This window comes from Anolis carolinensis, chromosome 5, assembly GCF_035594765.1.
Source record: "Anolis carolinensis isolate JA03-04 chromosome 5, rAnoCar3.1.pri, whole genome shotgun sequence".
NCBI lineage: Eukaryota > Metazoa > Chordata > Lepidosauria > Squamata > Dactyloidae > Anolis > Anolis carolinensis.
The window spans coordinates 168,640,218-168,662,697 of NC_085845.1; the positions used below are offsets into that span (position 1 = coordinate 168,640,218).

The 22,480-nt window shown below is 37.9% G+C and overlaps 1 protein-coding gene across 4 annotated transcripts in view; it reads left to right on the forward strand.

Moving 5' to 3' along the window:
• The window catches only part of atf7ip (activating transcription factor 7 interacting protein), a 97,665-nt gene that overhangs the window by 46,527 nt on the left and 28,658 nt on the right, over positions 1–22,480 (forward strand). For all 4 annotated transcript variants that reach the window (XM_016998165.2, XM_008122560.3, XM_008122562.3 and 1 more), the window contains exons 3-4: positions 19,018–19,101; positions 21,237–21,382. In XM_016998165.2, the coding sequence (XP_016853654.1) occupies positions 19,018–19,101; positions 21,237–21,382 (230 nt within the window). The remainder of the gene's footprint in view (positions 1–19,017; positions 19,102–21,236; positions 21,383–22,480) is intronic.

A 22,480-nucleotide genomic window follows, 5' to 3' on the forward strand; every position in this document is an offset into this window, starting at 1 on the left:
CATTTCAGATGAGCTCCATGGTCTGTTCACTTGGATTTAAAAAGAAGGATTGTGCCAATTGTCATCAAATTGTTATTATGCTGGCATTCTTATCTGTATTTCTCCTCTAAACTAGAATGCTGCCTGACTGTTGGTAGAGAAAAAATATTTATAGATAATTATATTTACAAATTTTGGATGACCCAAACCCCAGGATTCTGGACAAGATAGTTATCTGCGAAGATGATTTAGCTGTATCAGAAGTGGGAAGACTATTACTGAGACCTAAACTTGTACTTGTTTGCCTGTGAGAAAGACATCATCTTGTAAGCTGCAACATCACCTTACTCTTAAGCCCGCGCAGAACAAATTTAAACCATGCTTGCTACTTCTTTGGTTGTCAGAACATTGGTAAAGATCTTAGGTTGGCATTGGAATAATGGAAGACGGAGTTAAGCAAAGTGCTATATCAATCAATCTAAAAATTATATGTCAGTATAGTAGTTTCTCAGAACTACTCTGAGAATATCGTCACATCAAGTTTAAAATTCTATCCATTTGGCGTCGATCCACTCCTTTGGACTTCACACAAATCTATCATTTGGCAAAATATATGATCCTCTGCTTTTCTTTTCCTTTTCTGGCTGAATAGCTTGACCATAGGTTAAGCTGCTTTGAGTCCCCTTTGGGGTGGAGAAAAGCGGGATAGAAATGAAGTAAATAAAAAAATACATTAATCTCATTGAATACGAGGTCTTCCCAAGGGCCACTTGTGGTCTCTTTGTCGAGACACAGAGGCCTTAAAGAGCCACACACACTATTTAGTCCAACAAAAAGTTTATTGCAAAAAACAAATAAAAAGCTCAGAGATACTTAACTTCAGTGTCCCTGGCCAAAACTCAAAGAATTTACCCAAACTGGGCTCCAAAAGGCAAACAGAAAATAATCCAGATTAAATAGGAGGAAAAACCGGATTAAACAGCAGTCAAAGTAACCAGCAAGCAAACAACGCTGTACACAATAGTTCCACCAGAGAGCGCTGTTTCCAAAGAGTTAACTGCAAGAAGAAGTTTGCCAAAGCCAGCCGTAATTCCAGATTCGTCGCCGAAGAAGCCAAAAGGATACATCGTTTCCAAGTCTGTCAAACGAAGTCATCGTCAAGTCAGTCCACAATCCAGGAAGGGAGAAAGCCACACTCGCGAGAAGTCAGTCCAAGTTGAAGATCCACAGGTAGCACGAACTCCAAGCTGCAGAACCCAGACCCAAAACCCAACACAAGAGCAGGCAGCAACAAACACACACAATACGTAACCAACACTTTGCCTTCTGCAAAGATTCCCCATTTCAGAGCCTATTTTAACTTACACATTATTATCCACTGATGAGCTGGCCTCCACCCCATCATCATCTCTTACAGCTGTCCTTGTCTTCACACATGAACCCCTGTTTCCATCCCGCCAGTTCCTCCATCTCTTGTCAAGACTTAGGCTTCCCCATGATTCCGATGTATCTCCCCTTTGCCAGTCCTCATGTCCTGAAAACCCCACAAACTTGTCACTAGAGGTTGGCTCTGCACATATATCCCTTATCTCTTGTATCTTAGTCCAATCCATTGTGTTCTCCCATCCTCATCACTCCCAGACCCATCATTCCCAGAGAAACTCATAAACGACTCCTCGTCTGTGGGAGCAGTAAGTATATCCCGGATCTTCTTCCTCTCCCGTTCTTCATCTGATTCCTGCTCCTGAGTAACCCTCTTTGTGCCTCTATTCCCATCCACCACATCTCCTTCCTCGCTCATTGACTCCTCGCCACTTGAAAACCCTTCAAATGTGTCTTTATGAGTAGGTGCCATAAATGTATCCCGGATCCTTTTCCTTTGCTGTTCTTCATCTGATACTTGCTCGCGAGTAGCCCTTTCCCCCCTTCTGGTACTCATACTACTGCTTGCAACATTACTTACTGGCTTAACTACAACACTCTTGGTATCCAGTTCGTTAGTCGACATGTCTATCTTTTGTTCATGCTATATACCCTGCCTATTTGCCTCATAGATTTCATTGACCACATCACGTACCCCAGTTCTTTGATGCAGTTTTTTATTGCTGACTTTATCTCTTGTCACACCACACATCCTTCTTTCCATTGCTCTCTGAATCACCACCAGTTTTTCCTCCTCTAACTTTGTTGTTCCCCTTATTTCAGATGCTTCTAACATTGCCAGTAAAACTGTAATATTGAAGATATCTGCTCTGACCTTCATTGGCAGCTTATCTTCTGTTAGCACTGTCCGGTTTTGATTAAAAGCTGTCCAAGCAGTCTTGCGTCTTCTTGCCGATTCTCCATTTGCCAAATGAATCGACTGTACTTGTTGTCTAAGATACACATATTCAGTCACTTCTTCAATTTCATTTCTATTATAACGTTGCGGTCGAGAACATACTGCATATTTTTAACCATTTCATTGTTTTCTTCAAGTTCATTTCTAGTCCTACTGATTTTGAGACTCAAACTAGTTGTTGAGGATCATGTTGTAAGTCTTTCTGATTTTTGGTGAAAAGGACACAATCGTTTGCGAAGAGAAGATGAAATAGTTGTTTACTTTCAATTGAAATCCCGCCCTTAATTTTAATTTTTCAGAAGAGGCTTTCCAAAGTTGCCGCAAACGGTTTTGGCGATAATTGTGTCTCCTTGTTACACTCCTTTGTTTATTTTGATATGACACACTTCTACAACAGTTATATATCCATTGTGCACCCTGTATTGATGCTTTTTATAATGTTCACATATGCTAGATTTACACATGCCTGGTGCAGAGCATTTAGAATAGCATTTATCTCCGTTGAATCAAAGGCCTTTTGGTAATCAACGAAAGCAACACAAACCGGAACTTGATATTCTTTGCTTTTTTCCCCAGTAGCTGTTTTACTGCATGGGTATGGTCAAGGGTCTGAACCCCTCTTGTTCTCTTTTGATTTCCACATTTGAGATATTCTTTGTAGCAGGATTCTTGTGAATGGTTTATATAGTTGAGAGAGGAGTGTGTGTGTGTGTGGCTGTGGCGCAGGCTGTTGAGCAACCAGCTGCAGCCAGCTGCAACAAATCACTCTGACCAAGAGGTCATGAGTTCGAGGCCAGCTCAGAGCCCCGCATTTGTCTTGTCTTTGTTCTTTGTTAAGGCATTGAATGTTTGCCTTATATGTGTAATGTGATCCGCCCTGTGTCCCCTTCGGGGTGAGAAGGGCGGAATATAAATACTGTAAATAAACAAATAAGTAAATAATAGAAAAATAGCTGCTAACAGGGCCGTGGCCAGAAAAAAAATCGGGAGGAGGGTGTGAATCTTTGTTTTATGAATCATGAAGAGTAGTTCTATAGCACAAAATAATTTAAATAGTATGGTTCATTCTATATTTTTATATAGACTCAACTTAAAACAATTTTCTATTTTAGTTGCAAAATTTCAAGTCTTAAAAATAACTGAAAATGACTGTTAATTGGTAATTTATAAAGTCTCACTTATCCAACATTCGCTTATAAAACGTTCTGGATTATCCAACACAGTCTGCCTTTTAGTAGTCAATCTTTTCAATACATTGTGATGTTTTGGTGCCAAATTTGTAAATACAGTAATTACTACATAATATTGCTGTTTATTAAACTCCTTTTTCCGTCAAATTTGTTGTAAAACATGATGTTTTGGTGCTTAATTTGTAAAATCATAATGTAATTTGATGTTTAATAGGCTTTTCCTTAATCCAGCCCGTTTATGTTGGATAAGTGAAACTACTATAGTTACAAAAGAATACCACGTCTGTTGGAAACACTTGAAAACTGTGTCAATACACTTTGACAGAAATCAGCTTCCATCGATAAAACTTCAATGGACACTCAAGAGTGCAAGTGCAGTCGGTCTTTCTTGCCCCATTCTTATGTATGTTTTCAAACGTTTAAGAGTTGACAACGACCTATACACACGCACACAATTGGCATTTCTAAAAATCAAGATCAGTGACCCATACAAAATTAGAAACTAGATAAAATACCTTTAATATGGTACCTAATTATTCAAACATTACTTGATAATTTAGGATAAATTAAAGTATAAACTTTTAAAGCAAGCAGAAATTATCACAGTTGTTATATACCTGGAAACATCATAAAGTGCATTTAAACCTAAGTTTTTCTTACTGAGTTTTTTGGGATTGCAATCCTCCAAATGGATGAGGCTTGGCATAAGACAAAAGCACATCCCTAAAAGACACTGCCAGAAGATTCACTTTAACGAATATAAGTAATATAATGAAGATTTATATTTAATCTGAGTGTGTGTATCTTATCTTATGGATGAGAGAGTGTGACTGATTAACTTATGTGCCTTTCAGAGGGCTAGACTATGAACCTGAACAAGCAGGACCTGCCGTGTCCTCTGAAACACCGAAAAAATAGAACCCTTTTTGGCAGCAAAGCATACAGCCTTTTCCAGGAAGTGCCAACATGCGGCCTAGCATGAGGGCAAAATACAGGCCTGAAGGCCACAGCCAGGATTCCCACCCCAAACCAGGCAGTTGGCCACATAATAATGATTTATAATTCCAATAGTATAAATCTTGGCTTTGAGGCCAAGAGACTATGACTACACATGTCAAATCATGGTTAGTAATATGCCCGTATAGTTTGATTTGCAGATTGAGGAAGATTGTTAGCCCTTATTCTGTTAAGGATGTAACAGCCCTTTCTTAACTTTGTATGTCCTTGAACTCAAGTCCTGAGGAAGAAAAAAAAAAAAACCCTTGAGTCAGGTGTGCTTTAAAGTAGAAACTGAAAGTCGTTCATTCACTTAAGGATAACAAAAATATAACACAGTTCATAGCAGTTATCCTCACCACATTGAAAAGCAAATTAATACTCTATTGAGAAGTCTTCTTCTTAATAACACAAAGGCAGGGAGACATACAAAGTTCAACTTTGTCCTTAGGAAGTAATACACAGTGCCCTTGACTGGTGCAGTGAGACAAACACTCCTGGCTTTTTCAGTAGCTTTCTTCAGCTTCCAGCTCCAGAAACATGCAACAGCAACTTGTGGCTACTCCAGTAGCTAACAGCCAACACCAGTGGCTAGCAGTCAATACCAAAGGCAGTGAGCAGCTAATCTACAGTTTGTTTTATTCACTATCATTGGTAACACTCCCATCCAACACACTGTAGCTGGTCCACTATTATTGCGAAGGTTCTGATCCTTATTATCACTTAGGAAAAGTTTGTTAGTAACCTCTGAGTATCAATAGCACATCTTCCAGAACAGATCAGATCTGATGCTTTTTACTTCGTTAGACCACGAGCCTGAGCAGGCAGAACCTGGAGGGCCTCTCAGATACAGGAGGAGACCATATGGCTTCCTCCAAAATGCCCCCCCCCCAGCTTGAGGCAACAACAGCTCAAAGGCATGAAGCCTGATAAAATGGAGACCCCTAAATGAAGGCTTCCTAATATACTGGCAAAAGCTATAAAGCTGAACATGAGACCTAGAACAAAATGGCCACCTCCCAATATAATGGCAAGATTTAAAGCCTAACATGAGGCCTGAAACAAAAGAGAGCCCCCCAAATATAATTGCAAGATCTTAGCCAAACATGAGGCCAAAGTTTAACTCCTTACATGAGGGATTCAATAAAATGTATGCCTCAGTATGTGTTGACACTGTGGAATTGCCTGTGTCTTCCTGGGGCTGAGAGAAAGTGACTCCCTCCAGATAACAATTCATTAAGCATTATTTTAAAGAAAGGAGTTGTCTTCAACCTTCCTTTATGGCCCAGAAATCATAACTGGAGGGTGAGAGAGTGTGAATCACCTAGGCAACAACTTACTAAGAGTTTATTCTAAAGGGGGGAGGGAGGGAAAGCCTGAGCTACAAATTGAAACTGAATCCAGTTTCAAATTGAAACTGAATCCAGACAAGAATCCAGACAAGACGGAGGTCCTCCTGGTCAGTCGTAAGGCTGAACAGGGAATAGGGTTACAGCCTGTGTTGGACGAGGTCGCACTCCCCCTGAAGACACAGGTTCGCAGTCTGGGTGTTCTCCTGGACTCATCGCTGAGCCTGGAGCCCCAGGTCTCGGCGGTGGCCAGGGGAGCATTTGCACAACTCAAACTTGTGCGCCAACTGCGCCCGTTCCTTGGGAGGTCTGACTTGGCCACAGTGGTCCACGCTCTGGTTGCATCCCGTTTGGATTACTGCAACACGCTCTACGTGGGGTTGCCTTTGAAGACGGCCCAGAAGCTCCAACTAGTACAACGGGTGGCAGCCAGATTAATAACTGGGGCGGCCTACAGGGAGCGTACCACCCCACTACTAAGCCAGCTCCACTGGCTACCAATATGCTACCGAGCCCAATTCAAAGTGCTGGTCTTGACCTATAAAGCCCTAAACGGTTCTGGCCCAATTTACTTATTCGAACGTATCTCCTCATATGAGCCAGCTAGATCCCTAAAATCATCTGGAGAGGCCCTGCTCTTGGTCCCACTTGTCTTGCAGGCGCGGCTGGTGGGAACGAGGGACAGGGCCTTCTCGGTGGTGGCTCCCTGGCTGTGGAACACCCTCCCCACAAATATCCGACAAGCCCCAACCCTTCTGGGGTTCAGAAAGGCTGTGAAAACATGGCTGTGTGCACAAGCTTTTAATGAGTAATACAATAACGTAGACATGGTCCGATTGAAGGCTGAAGCATGAGGTTTTTAGACAAATGGATCTAATTTACATATGTTTTAATTGTTATAATGTATTTTAATGATGTATTTTTTATAGTTTTAATTGATTATATGTACTGTTTTTGTTTTATTATTATGTTCTTGGCATTAAATGTTGCCAACTGTTGTAAGCCGCCCTGAGTCCCCCCGGGTGAGAAGGGCGGGGTATAAATGCTGGAAATAAATAAATAAATAAATGTGCCTTCCCCAGGAGGGTAACACAGTCGGTTACAACGGTAGCTAAGGGAGGAGGGGAGTACTTGGCCGTTGCTAAGGGGAGGAGTCGTCTGTTAGGACGGTAGCTAAGGGTGGAGGTGATTGATTGGCTGTTGCTTTGGGGTTTGTTTTTATCTTTCTTCGGTGGGTTAAGTTTGTGAGAGTAGGCTTAAAACACTCGGCAGATCGAATGCTATGTTGTATCAAAATTTCATAGCTATTGGTGGAATAGTTTGGGAGATATGATGTCCCTAATGGATGGACATTACATTTTTATTTATATAGATATTATATTGGCTTCTCCAACTTCCAGTTATTTTTCTATTTTGTAAAATAGTGTCAGTCTGTTATAATGGTAATAAAAGTTCATCTTTACAGCATTTGTTACAAAGATCCAACAAAACATCTGCCCCAGGTGTTCTGTATTCAAGTCCTAGTTAAAGTAAAGTCTCAAATATAATATAGAAATAGCCCAAAGCTAAGTCCTTGTAATTTAGTGTTAAAGCACACACCAAATGCTTTAAGTAATGCAAGGTTCAAATTTCCAAGTCCACAAATACCATTAATATGGCTAATTACTATGCATGTGCAATCCAGAAAAAAAATGTTTCTAAACTCTCATCAAAGGTAGGGGGCGCTGGTGCTTCATTTCTAAAGTCATTTCCAAATTTTGAAGCAAAAGAATTGAAACTTCCAGAAACTTCTGAATATTTGTAATTAATTCATTAATGGCGGGCACACATGTGCAATAGCGAGAGACAGCACTGGGGTGGGGAATTTTAGGGGATTCTCTCTCCCTCATTTTTTGAGCTATCATAATCAAACATGCTACAGTAGTAGAACACATTTACCACTGTTAGCTTACAAAACATTTCCCTTATCCTCTGATTTTTGGCGAATTTTCATAGCTTTTTTAAAAAAAAAATTTTTTTTAAATAATTACAGAAATCTTTTCCTGATTTGAAAGTCTTATTTCCTGTTTCATTGGTTTGTCTTTACTTTGAAAGTCATTGTTCTACTTGAGAAACCTTGTTTCTGTGGCTGAAACTGTTAAATTTGTGGACAGGACACTCAGCAAACCATAATGTGCTATTTATAGGACGATGTCCCTTGCGTAAAGACAAGGTTTTGGCAGTGTAATAAAGTTTTGCTATGTTTTTGTGACAGAACCAATTAGGAAATGACATTTATCAACTAGGAACAGAAATCATAGCAAACCATCAAACCACTCCCGACAGATGCCCATCAGCCTCAGAATAAGGAAATCTGTTCCTGGTTTGAAAGTGTTATTTCCTGTTTCATTGGGTTTTTGGGAATGATGGGACACACAGTGCTTTGAGGAGGCTAAACAAACAAAACAGCGGGCCTTGAACCCAGAGGATTCAGCTATGTAATGTTTGCTGCCTCTCCCAAGAAGAAAATGCGTCAGATTTTTAAAATAACCCCTTTCCCATCCTCAAACTACCAATCCCCACTTTTGTCTCAAAAAATAAATGCTGCTTCTTTTACTCCTTTATTTTAGATTTTTAAAAGAGAAAACAACAACCCCTTCCCCCCCCCCCCAAAAATGCCTTCTCTTCTTGGTTAAGAGTTGACTCCTTTCTTTCAATGGCTGCCCTAGTGCCTCTAGGCCCCCCTCCCAACAACAACAGGCCAGGCAGGCAGGCACAGGCAGCAAAAGACCAGTCACCCTCCTCGCTCCAACTTTCAAGACAGAATAAGCCTCATGGAATGCAGCAGACGCTTTTAAAGGAGGCTGTCCAAACCTCTCTCCTTACATGAACATCCACACCGTTTGGGCAGGGAGGCAAGCCCAGGCTAGGCTCCTCCTCCTTGCAAACAAGTTTGGTTGCTTCAAAAATGCTTGCCCATATATCCGATCTAAATTACGAGCCCATTAAATCGCTTTGAAATCGAGGGTTAATTCTGACGCGCTAATGCAAATCGGAATAGATATGAATTTATTCTGATTTACGATTTTGAGGAATTCGCCCATGCCTACTAATTATTTCAATTCCTAGGTATTGCTTTAAATACCCTAAATCCTTCAGACTAAATGCTTAGCAAGATCTGCATATAAGATTTGTATTTGTGATTCAGTTTTGGCCAATATACAAAAATCATCAACATAAATCATAAGAATTACCTTATTTTCTTCTTGTGTATAAACTGAAGCATTTGCTATGCTTTGCTTGAAGTTCAGTTTATTTAATGCATTGTGGATACAGATATTCCACCTATGGGCTGACTGTTTTACACCATATAAAGCCTTCTTAAGTATATAAACTTAGCAGATTTTTGTACCCCGGTGCCTGTGTCATATAAATTTCCGCAATACTGGCATTAAGGTACGCGGTATCAAAATCAAAATGTTTCATTTTAAGTTTTTGTTGTTCTACCAAAACAATAATAATACATATTGACTCAGGTTTAGTTGTGGGTTTGAAAGTATTATCATAATTTATAAATTGCCTTTGGGCAAATCCCTGAGCGACAACATCAAAAATACCCTAATCTAAAAGTGAATTATATTCCTTATTCATTGATATTTTTCATTTTTGTCATTCTTCTAAATCACAGTTTGCCATATCCTGAAAAGATTCAGGTTCTACATCTGGTTGATAGATCATTACTTCTTGAACAACAGATCCATTAGGAGGTTTACTCTCTTTGTTGCCCTTTTTGACCTTCTGGGAATCTCAGTCTGTTCCATGGTGTCAATCTCCTGTAAGCTTCACACAGATTCTTCCTTTTCTACACTTCCATTATTTTGCAATTCACTGTATTTGTCTGGTTCAGGTTTCAAATCTGTCTCTGTTGGGACATAACTCCCAACCTGTATTTTTTTAAAATTTGCACTATGTGAAATTCTCTTTCTGTTTTCTCTAATAAAATGATACCCTTTCGTGCCTTCTTGATAACTGAGAAATCTCAGTCTCTGCCACCTCTTCTGTCCTTTTGTTCTACTTTGCCTAGGTATGAATACATTTGCATAACTACTGAATATTCTAAGATGTTTTGGTATTGGTCTTTTTCCGTATAACATATAAAATGATGTGTTAGTGACGCAAGAACTCCAACTTCTATTAAATATGTAAGTAGCAGTGGATATAGCTTCTGCCCAATATTTATTAAGACATTCTTGCATTTTCTAACATACAGTCCATCATAGATTTTATTTTTAATTTTTATTTTTAGCAGTAACCTGATTTATTTATTTTTTCCTTTTTATATTTATTTATTTGCTCTGGGCATGGCCCCATGTTAGCCGCCCCGAGTCCCCGTTGGGAAGAAGGTGGCGGGGTATAAAGTTTTATTATTATTATATTATTATTATTTTAATTCAAATATACATACATTTGCAAGTGTTTGTTGCATACAGTGCAATGCTTTTCATCTATTAGTCTTTTATAATCATCTCTTAGATAATGTATTTTCAATAAGGGGTCACAGTCTTCTATTTGAATAGTACATATAAAGATATTATAGGCTCCAAATTAATATCTGTTTCTTCCTTGCCTTCATTCTATTAGCTTCCTCTATGTACATTTTTAAGTTAATTTTACATTGAGATATTGGATCATTGGTTGCCATTCATTAACAAAGTTCTCTAAAGGTTCTCCTCTTAAGTGTACAGTTATTTTATCCATTATCAGAAAGTCTGTAATATATTGTTCCAATTCTGCTAAGGGAGGCACCTCTGAGGTTTCTCAAGTCCATCATAGTTTTTAAAACACCTATTTTTCTTCCTGCCACACCATTTTCATCAGGTGAATACGGAATTGTTTTGTGATGCCTAATACCTTTCTCTCTTAGCCAATTTTGAAATTGTTTTCCCATAAACATGACACTTTAAAAAAACATTTGTTCAATCATGGCCACCCATTTCTTAAACTTATTGAAAGTTTGAAATTTTTACTTCAAAATAATGCAATAAGTAAATCGTAAACAATCATCCACTAACACAAATATAAATTTCGCATTTCCATATGAAAGAGGAAATGGCCCTGCTAAATTGGCATGCACAAGTTCAAATGGTCTGGTGGTTGTGTTTAAACTCCTTTTGGGTATTAAATGTGCCTTCACTTTTGCTTTAGAGCACACAGCACAATCTAAATATGTCTGGCATGGTTTCAAATCTAATTCAGTTACCTTTGTTAATTTTTGAAGATAATTAAAATTCATGTGCCCAAATTCGCTACGTAAATAATGAATAAAAAGGCTTTAATGGCCGGAATCACTGGGTTGTGAGTTTTCCAGGCCGAATGGCCATGTTCCAGAGGCATTCTCTCCTGAAGTTTCGCCCACATCTATGGCAAACAACCTTAAAGGTTGAGGGGTCTGTTGGAAACCTGGACCACCTTAACAGCATCTATCCAAACATCCAATTCACCATGGAAACAGAAAACGAAGGAAAACTGCCATTTCTAGATGTTCTAGTCATCCGCAAACCCAGTCAACAATTGGGCCATACAGTTGACAGAAAACCTACACACGGATAGATATCTACATAAAACCTCCAACTATCACCCAAGTCCAAAAAGCAGCACAATCAAAGCCCTGGCAGACTGTGCAAAAAGAATCTTCGAACCCCACCTCCTCCAAGGTGAACTGAACCACCTGTGCTCTACAGGCCAATGGATACTCCACCACAGACATCAGAAGAACTGCAAGACCAAGAAGAAGCTACAAGAGTAAAGACAAAGAAACATTTATTTATTTACAATACAGTAGAGTCTCACTTATCCAAGCTAAACGGGCCGGAAGAATCTTGGATAAGCGAATATCTTGGATAACGAGGAGGGATTAAGGAAAAGCCTATTAAACATCAAATTTACCTCCAAATGAAGAACTGAACTTTTGGTGGGACTACAGAAGAAGAGATGGCTCTGGGGAAGGGGAGCACAGGGGTGAATGTAAATAAAAGAGGGGGAAATGTATAGAATATGTTTATATAATTGTAACTTTTTCTCAAATAATAAAAATAATTATTTAAACATCAAATTAGGTTATGATTTTACAAATTAAGCACCAAAACATCATGTTATACAACAAATTTGACAGAAAAAGCAGTTCAATACGCAGTAATGTTATGTTGTAATCATGATATATTGAAAACATTGACTACAAAAATGGCTTAGATAATCCAGAAGCTTGGATAAGTGAGACTGTACTGTATTTATATTCCGCCCTTCTCATCCTGAAGGGGACTCAGGGCGGATCACAATGAACATATATATCAAGGGAACCATTGACCGTATAGGGAAGCTGATGAAGAAACACAACATATAAAAAATCTACAGACCCATGAAGAAAATCCAACAAATGCTACGTTCAGCAAAAGAAAAGAGCGATCCTCTTATCTCTTCAGGAGTCTACTGTATACCATGCATCTATGGACAAGTCTACATACCCTGTGTGAACGAGGATTTTATTTATTAATTATAATTATATTATATAATTATATTATATTATTATAACCGCTGCCACCAAATGTAAGATGTTTTTATTTAAATACTGCCACCAAATGTAAAGGAGATTATTAACGTTTGGTACCACTATGAGAAGATGCAGCCACCAACTGTCTCAGAGAGGGGACCTTTTAAATTTTGTTTTTCTTCCTTCTTGTTTACTCTTGATGGTAATATATATGACAGAAGCTGAGATGTTAGAAAGAACAATAACACGTTTATTCAGGCACAAAGCTTAATGGTTACAAGAACTCTCTTTAGAGGCACTTTGATTAACAGTTGCAAACTAGAATGAGGTGTTTCAAACTTCTTAAAATGTCACTTCTTTCTCTTCTGCTTTAAACTGCAGTCACCCTGTGAATTACAATCACAGATGATCTGTTCCTTATCAGGAGACAGACTACCTTAAAATAAGTCAACAAACTTATTTTAAACTGACTCAAAAATAAGCAATTGAGTCTCCCTGATTCCTTCAACTGAGGATCAGTCTTCCCTGTACCTCATCAGGGCACAGACTAGCTGCTTCTTTTTCAAACCTGCACTTCTCCACCAAAACGGCAGTTGGCTCCGCCCACTTCTCCATGGTAACCAACTCGTGCAGAGATGTAATAACTGAAATATTGTTCCTTTTAAAACACAATACACAATTAAACATAACATCTGTAAACCAAAAAATTCACACTTCATTACACCCTGTTTCCCCGAAAATAAGACAGAGTCTTCTATTAATTTTTGCTCCCAAAGATGCACTAGGTCTGATTTTCAGGGGATGTCTTATTTTTCCATGAAGAAGAGCTCACATTTATTGTTGAACAACAAAATGAACATTTATTATATACTATAAAGTAGTTGTGATCACAAACCAGCATAAACTGTGAATCCTATCAAGAATTTCTTGTTACTACCATTATTTACATGTACAACAATCTATGATACTTCTTGCAGTTTAGGTTTCACAAGGTTTCCACACTGATTTCTCTCTATTCCAGTTTCAGTGTAGTCATGAATTATGAATAATATAATAGAATAATAATATAATGATATACAATATATTAATTAGTCTATATATAAAAAAGAGTGATGGCATCAGGGCAGCGGACGAAACAACAAAACTACAGGCCCCCCAACCTCGAAATTTGACAACACGACCCATCATCCACGGCTCTAGGTTGATACAACAAAAACAAAAGAAAAATAAAGTCCTAATTAGAGGGACAGGAATAATTGTTTTTATCCAATTGCTGCCAGTTAGATGGCTAAGCTCCGTCCACTTGGTCTCCTAGCAACCTACTTAGCCCAGGGGACAGGCACAGTTAGGCCTCACTTAGGCCTTTTCCACAGATTATCTGATTTTAACTGGATTATATAGCAGTGTAGACTAAAGGCCCTTCCACACAGCTATATTACCCATTTATAATCTTATATTATCTGCTTTGCACTGGATTATCTTGAGTCCACACTGCCAGATAATTCAGTGTGCATTTTATACAGCTGTGTAGAAGGGGCCTCGTATAATCCAGTTCTAAACAGATAATATAAGTTTATAAATATACAGTAGAGTCTCACTTGTTCAACATAAACAGGCCGGCAGAACGTTGGATATCTGAATATGTTGGATAATAAGAAGGGATTCAGAAAAAGCCTATTAAACATCAAATTACGCAATGATTATACAAATTAACCACCAAACATCATGTTATACAACAAATTTGACAGAAAAAGTAGTTCAATACTCAGTAATGCTATGTTGTAATTACTGTATTTACAAATTTAGCACCAAAATATCACAATGAATTTAAAACATTGACTACAAAAACATTGATTACTAAAAGGCAGACTGCGTTGGATAATCCAGAACACTGGATAAGCGAATGTTGGATAAGTGAGATTCTACTGTAATATGAAATAATTACTGTGGTAATCCAGTCTAGCCCAATTCTGCCATGGAGGACACAATCCAAGCACGCCCAACAGATGGCTACCCAGCCACTCAATAATAATAATAATAATAAGAAGAAGAAGACGAAGAAGAAGATCATACAATCCTAAGGTTAGGAGACACCCCTAAGGATCATCCAGTTCAACCTCCTTCTACCATGCAGGACAACACAAATCAAGCACTCCTAACAGATGGCCATCCAAGATCTGCACAATAATAATACAAATCGAATCATAGAATCAGACAGTTAGGAGAGACCCCTAAAGGCCATCCAGTGCAACCGAACTCTGCCATTGGACAATACAATCCAAGCACTCCCAACAGATGGCCAGCCAGCCTCTCAATAATAATAATAATAATAATATCAGGTTAGCAGATATACCCCTAAGGATCATCCAGTTCAACTTCCTTATATCATGCAGGAGGACACAATCCAACCACTCCTGACAGATGGCCATCCAATATCTGCACAATAATAACACACATCGAATCATACCATCAGACAGTTAGGAGACACCCATAAAGGCTATCCAGTCTAACCCAATTCTGCCATGCAGGACACAATCCAAGCACTCCCAGCAGATGGCCACCCAGCCTCTCAATACTAAGAATAAGAATAATAAGAATATCATACAATCCTAAGGTTAGGAGACACCCCTAAGGATCATCCAGATCAACTTCCTTCTACCATGCAGGAGGACACAATCCAAGCACTCCTGACAGATGGCCATCCAGCCTCTACATAATAATGATGGTGAAGATGATGAAGAAGAAGAAGATGATGATGATGATGATAATAATAATAATAATAATAATAATAGAAGCATAGAATCCAAGAGTTTGGAGAGACCCCTAAAGGCCATCCAGCCCAACCCTTTCTACTATGCAGCAGGACACAATCCAAGCATTCACAACACATGGACAACATATAAATACTATACAATACTACACAGAGACATAGACCCCCTCTACCCTCACCACTTTCACAGTACACAAACAACCAAATGCATACTAAACATAAAGACAGTCATACAACAGACATTCAATACCACCACTACATCAACAATTTCTCACCAACACCACCAGACAACGCCACAGCAACACGTGGCCGGGCACAGCTAGTGGGATAATATAATAATAGGATATATAATAATAACAGAATATGGTAATAATATGGTATTAATAGGATAATATAATAATGGGATATAATAACAGAATAGCATAGTAATATATTAATAGGATAATATAAAATGGAATATAACATCCGAATAATATAATAATAATAATATGAAAATATAGAATATAATAATAGAAAAATATAATGATATAAAATATATTAATAGGATAATATAATAATGGGATATAATAATAACAGAATATGATGATAATATAATAATATGATAATATAATAGAATAATAATAGAATAATAGTATAGAATGTAATGATATAAACTATATTAATAGGATAATATTAAATGGAATATAATAACAGAATAATAATATTATAATAATAGAAAAATATAATATAATGATATAAAATATATTAATCAGATAATATAATGGATATAATAATAACAACAGAATATGATGATAATAATATGGTAATAGAATAATAGTATAAAATAATAAGTTTCATGGCATAGGATAGGAATAAGAATGGGAGGAGAATCCCAATGCGTCCTGTACCTTTAAGAAGCAGAAGGAGCAGGATGAGTGGAAAGGGTGTTCAAGCCCTCTTCCTTCCTTCCCACCCTCTCTCGCCCTGGCACCAGGAGCCAATCAGAAGCCTTGGGGGCGAAGGGAGCATGGCCAGGACGGAGCCTTGTCTCGGAAGAAACGGCTGCGCAGCAGCAGTGACAGAAGGTTCTTCGAGCCGCGGCTGGGGGACAGGCGGGAGGCAAGGCAAGGCCAGCCAGAGAGGCACAGAAAGCAAGCACTTTCTCTCCCTCCCTCCAGTGTGTATGAGTGCTGCTTCTGCCCTGCAGCCATGCTTCCCAATGGAACTCTGCTGCAGCCTTAGTTGCTAGGTCTTACTTTCAGGGGAGGCCTTATATTTGGCAGTCCCCCCAAACCCCTACTAGGTCTTGTTTTTTGCTGAGGTCTTATTTTAGGGGAAACACGGTAGAGACCACCAAATGTAGTGCCCAAATACGAATCAAGTAACATGAAAGGCACTGCAGACTAATTCAGCCAGAGAATTCAGCCATAGCAGAACACTTGATGAACCAACCTGGACTTAGCATATTATTTGAGAACACAGATATGCCGGACCATTGAAGCCATTGAAACCCACAAGCATGTGGACAATTTCAACAGAAAGGAGGAAATCATGAAAATGAACAAACTCTGGCCACCAGTATTTTAAAAAACCTCTAAAATCAGAACAGTAAATAAAGAGCGAGATTCAAAAAGCAGGGGATTTCCAGACAAGAATCATTTAGGGCCAGCTAACACCTCCAAACAAGGAATCCCCCCAGGCAGCTACCAACCAGACCTTGAAACTGTGGGCTATTAAAATTCTAATCAAGGTGACAAATTGCAGCATTCACACATGCCTCAAGCAGACAAGTGTTCTTTCCCTCACCCTGGACCTACCACCGATATGTAAACCTAACTTCCAACAGATCCCTCAATCTCTGAGGATGCCAACAATAGATATGGGCGAAACGTCATTCTTCTGGAACATGGCTATACAGCCCAGAAAACTCTCAACAATCCAATGAATACAATCATTATGCATTGGATTGTTATTCATGCAAGAAACATTTGGTCAGTCATCTTCTAGGGATAGACTGGGTGCACTTAGTAAACAATAGTCAAGTTTATCAATGGAAATAACGGTATCCAAATACCTTTCCAAACCGGGAACAAATGCCGATCCTAATATCTGGCATTCCGTCAGTGATCTGTCCACCAAGGCAACATGTTGTACCTCTGATTTTCTAGTGTTTTTCAAAATTTAAGGCTATTTACTGCGTGTTCTACACACCCAGAGTCAAGCAGCCATGTAGCCTCACCATATTTCACCTTGGTTAACATTGTCATTATACTGGAATCTTCTTTCTCCTTGAACAATTTTTTATGAGATGATTAATATCACCATATATGTAACACGTTTGCACATTACACACAGCAGGATTCTTCCTGCATTCAACCATTTCACAAGGGATATTATTTTGTTCAGTACTTGTTTTTTTAAGGAACTGCTTTCTTCTTTCCTCTTCAAGCATCCTTGTAGAAACCAAGTCCAAAATCAATTGTCCTTCAGGCATACTAAAAACTGTCCCAGCTGGAATCCAATGAAGATAACAAAAGAAAAGCTTTGTGGTTTTCTGTGAATACCATCTGTATGTTTTTATTCCAGAATTTTCGGTTTGATAAACTTCCTTTAACTTCTGCCAACAATCCGCTGCAGACATAGCTTCTCTTAAGTACACTAATTGGGCATCTTCTGCGACAAGAATTATTGTGGCTTTAGCCTTTGATCTCGTCTCTTTACTTCTTCACTCGTAGCTGCTGTTGGTGGTTTTTCTATGATGGACCACTTGAATCATTGGATCTCAGTTCAGTTCAAGCACACACAACTTAAAAAAACCCAAGTGTTCAGTCAACTAACCCCGAGTCCCCGTTGGGGAGATGGTGGCGGGGTATAAATAAAGTATTATTATTATTATTATTATTATTATTATTATTATTATAAAAAAATAGATAGGACTTAGACAGGAATGCCATATAGGCCAACTATATTCTCGGGGCTCTTGAATCTGTATCTTGGGGAGATCCTATTAATAAATCTACTAGCTCCGTATTTGGTAGTTAGCATAAATATAAATAGAAAATACTGTGACCATGGCTGAGGGTTATCAAATTTATTCTATAGGCAAAATACCATTATCTAGTATAGAGTTAGTCTATCAACATGGCTCAGGATGAGAATATGTTTGGGACAGCCCATGATTGTCATTCTGGCCGCAAACTCTTGACTGACTTGGCTACATTCTAGAAGCCCTTTAGAACCCGTTCAAAACCACAGCTGCTTCTGCTGTAGATTTAAACAGAATCCAGCTAGCCAAGTAGAATTTCCATTCCTTAATTCCAGCTTCCACCAAAAGAATTCAGTACATTATTGCTTGAGCATAATAATATTTTCCTGTCTCAATTTTTTGTCGCTCTCAACAAACTTCAGACATTTCAAAATATATCACATTATATAGCTGTGAGACTTGTATCCCTATTTTTCCTCTCCTTCCTGATCTTGCAATACTCTTTCTGAATTGGAAATTGTACTGAATTTGTTGCAAGTGAAAATATGCTTTTAATTTTCCAAATACTAAAACCCTATCTTGCTAAAACATACTAGTTTTATATGCTTGAAATTTGAAAACATGTAATTACCCCAGTGATTAGCAGCCATTATTTGAATTTTCAGTTTTAAAATATAATTACTCTTTCCGCATTCCATCATTTATGGTTTTGTGGCCTATAATGTAAATGATTGATGTCTTTCATTTTCGAACAAAAAAGTTTAATTTATTTCTTCTGGGTAGGTAATTATACTGATTTGAACTGAATTGATACATCCATAGGAGTTACTATAAAATCTTTGTAAGACATAGTGTACAGACTTCCTTCAATAAGGTAAAATGTTTGATTTTTTTCTTTCAGAAGATAAAGAGGAAGAAAAAGAAAAAGAACTGAACAAGGTGGAAGAAAAAGAACAAAATGAGGAAGGAAAACTTTCAGAAAGAAGTATGTGTAGCAAAAATGAGCAAATCATATTCTGGAAGAAAATTTGAAACTTCTTTGTAATTTGATTTTATTTGAAAGTACTGAATGTCAGTGGAACCTTTAGCAAAGTGTTGCTGTACCCTAATGGTTCTGTTTGAGACTTTAGCCACGTTGCAATAGAAGCCTTTTAGTGCAAAGTGTCTTTTGGTCGGAATCCTAAATCGTTGAGCATAGTATCTGAGAACTTAACGTTTACTGTAGTAACCCCCCTCCCTGCACCTCTGGACTGGAGGAGAGCAGAGAAAGGAACTGACAAAATGTCTGGCTATATCGCATAGTTAAATGCAGACTGGTGGCATCTTAGTTAAGATCTGCTGAGATCTCACTGAATGATGCCATTTATCTGTGCCTGCCTATTATGGAATACCCAGATGCTTCATCAACCATGAAATCACTGTTTGGGAGGGGGCTAATATTAGAAAACTGAGTTATGGAGGGTGAAAGAGAAGATCAGCCTTTGCAATGACTAAGAAAATGAAAGTACAGTATAACATTTTATAATTGCAAATGACACTAAAAGAATGCCTACCATTGTGTATGTAGAAATCACTAACTTATTTTGAATTTGCCCTGTTGTGCTTTAAAATTAATAGTTATTCAACCACCTGTGTCCTTTGAAAATGTTTTACATTTTTTATATGTGTGCTGTAGGCATGTGCAATTGATAAAAAGAATATTTCAAAAGTCATTACAAAACGGGGGGGGGGGGGGCGTGGCGGCACTGGCGTTTCGTTTCTAAAGTGTTTTTAAGGTGTACTTATTAAAAATTCTGTTACTATAATTGGAGTAACAAAATTTTGTTACTTTTTTGTTAGGTAATTAAGCAAGTGGGAAAATTTCAGGGCCTCATTTCTCCTCATTTTTAGAGCTATCATGATGAAACTTGTTATAATTGTCCCACACATCTTCCACTGTTAGACTTCCAAATTTCAGAACGCTACACTCATCAACTATTTTTTGGAGACTTTTAAATTTTTTAAACAATATATTTTTAAAAAACTACAAGAGCTATATACTTCAATTTTATATACAATGCACAATATAACCAGGGCATCAATCCCCGGATGTTTAAGAAAGATTCACACAACTATGTATTTTTGGGGATTTCTAAAAGTTTAGACAAAAACTTTTATCCCCAAAAAAGCCACAACAGCAGTCCCCTTGAATATTTGTATTACCCAACTCTCCTAGTTCCGCCTCCAGTTGAACTTCCTTATGGCAACCAGCAAAAGGGTCTTCATTTAAACACTAGCAATAGCCTTTTGGCCAAAGTTGCTTAATGCTTATACTGAAAATTAAACTGTCTTTCAGAGTCATCCAAATGTTATAGAATCTTAACAAAAATGATTGGTGCGTGTTTCAATTATAAAATTTCCTCCTTCCCCCCTTTCCTGCATGTTTCTAATATCAATTTGTATGCACTAATTTAATGAATTTGATACGACCTACGAGGAGAAATGATATTTTTGCACACCCCAAGTGTGCTGCTGAAATGTCTTATTGGTTCCAACTGTCCAGGTGATACCAAACCTCATGGAAAAGTCACTTTGTACTGTGTACTTTGACTAAGTTTCTTTGTAGTGTTAAAGGAGAAAAATGGATATGTTGGGACAAAAAAGTCAGTAGTTTATACTAATATCTATTTAAGCTACTATTAGCGTGTCACATGTAAAAAAAATTCAAATATATATATTTAAAAATCCATGAAGGTGCATGAAAATAGAACATTTGGCCAGCCTGGTACTTCCCCAGCATGTACATTTTTCTTCATGAAGTTTTCTCTATTCCTTTTCTGTCTAATTTTGTTGTTCATATGTATTAAAATTCATAGACTAATATGTGCTTCTTCTTTCAGTCCTGATTTGTTACTTACTAATTTGTCGTGAATGTAACTGTTTTTTGGGAAAGAATGATACCCTGCTAGTCAATAGGGTTTCTTATGTCAGTTTGCTATCTTCTTCTGTTTCTTTTTAGTATTTATAATATTGTGATATTTGTGATATTTTATTTCTAAATTTTAAGCCACTTTCTGAAAATCACATTCTTGAACTTATAACTGAAATATTCTAAATGAAATTTAAAAACATAAATTTTAGGTGAATCATCAAGAAGAAAGCGTTCCAAGTCAGAGGATATGGATAGTGTCCATTCTAAGCGTTGTCGAAATACGGGGGAAGAATATGAAGCAGAACTTGAAGTAAAAATTACAACACGAGGAAATGTACAACAAAATATAGAAAAGGTAGAATTAATTATCCCCTTCAGTTTTATGTATTTATATTCATTTTGGATTTAAATAGAACATGGTCTGTTTTTTTCTTGTTTAGTAATCTGTTTTTCAGATTTTTTTGCCTGGAAGGGGGGGGGGGGATCTAGATTATCACATTATATTTTACCATAGCTAATCAACACTACTTTTTAATGTTGCCTGTCAATGATCCATGCACCAATGCAGTTACACTAACATGCTTGCAACATTTATTTATTTATTTACAATATTTATATCCTGCTCTTCTCACCTCAAAGGGGACTCAGAACGGCCTTGCAATAGGCAGCAATTCGATGCCACATAAAACAGACAAATAACATGGTCAAAAAAAATAAAATAGTCATACATCAAAAACATAAGAATTAAAACATAAAAACAATTAAAACCAGTTTTTAAAAACACATAATCTGAAATCAGAAGTCAGAACCGTTCCAGTCAAATTGCACATATTCCATCGTCACTTACTGCACTACATTACTGTTCAAAAGCTTGATCCCACAGCCAAGTTTTTAGTTTCTTTCTGAAGGTAAGGAGGGAGGGAGCTGACTTGATTTTGCTGGGGAGGGAATTCCATAGCCAAGGAGCCACCATTGAGAAGATCCTGTCCCTCATCCCCACCAACCGCATCTGGAAATGAGAAGCCATGTGGTTAATTAGCAGTGAGGTCCCCAAACAGATAGAGTCATGCAGAAGTGTAGTCTGGATTCAAGAATAGGGCAGAGAACATTTATTGGTTGACTTATCAAGGAGGCAGGGTTTTTTGGTGTAGACCGCTAGGGCAACACCGTGACCTTGAGGTGTATTGTTCTACACTCCTGTTCTACACTCCTGTCCTGCTAGTTACTGAGGGAGGCACAACATCTTACTTAAATTCATGTTAAATAGTGTAATTGGATTTTGAAAAAATGGGTTTGTTGAGCAAACAAGGATTGGTGATAAAGCTTCAGCTGAAATACCCTTTTTCCCATGATAATTCTTTCAGGAGTGAATTTCCCTTCCTAGGGATAGATTTCTCTCACTTCCTGTAGTGTCAGCCCCATTCTTAACTATGGGTGATTTGTAAATCGGATG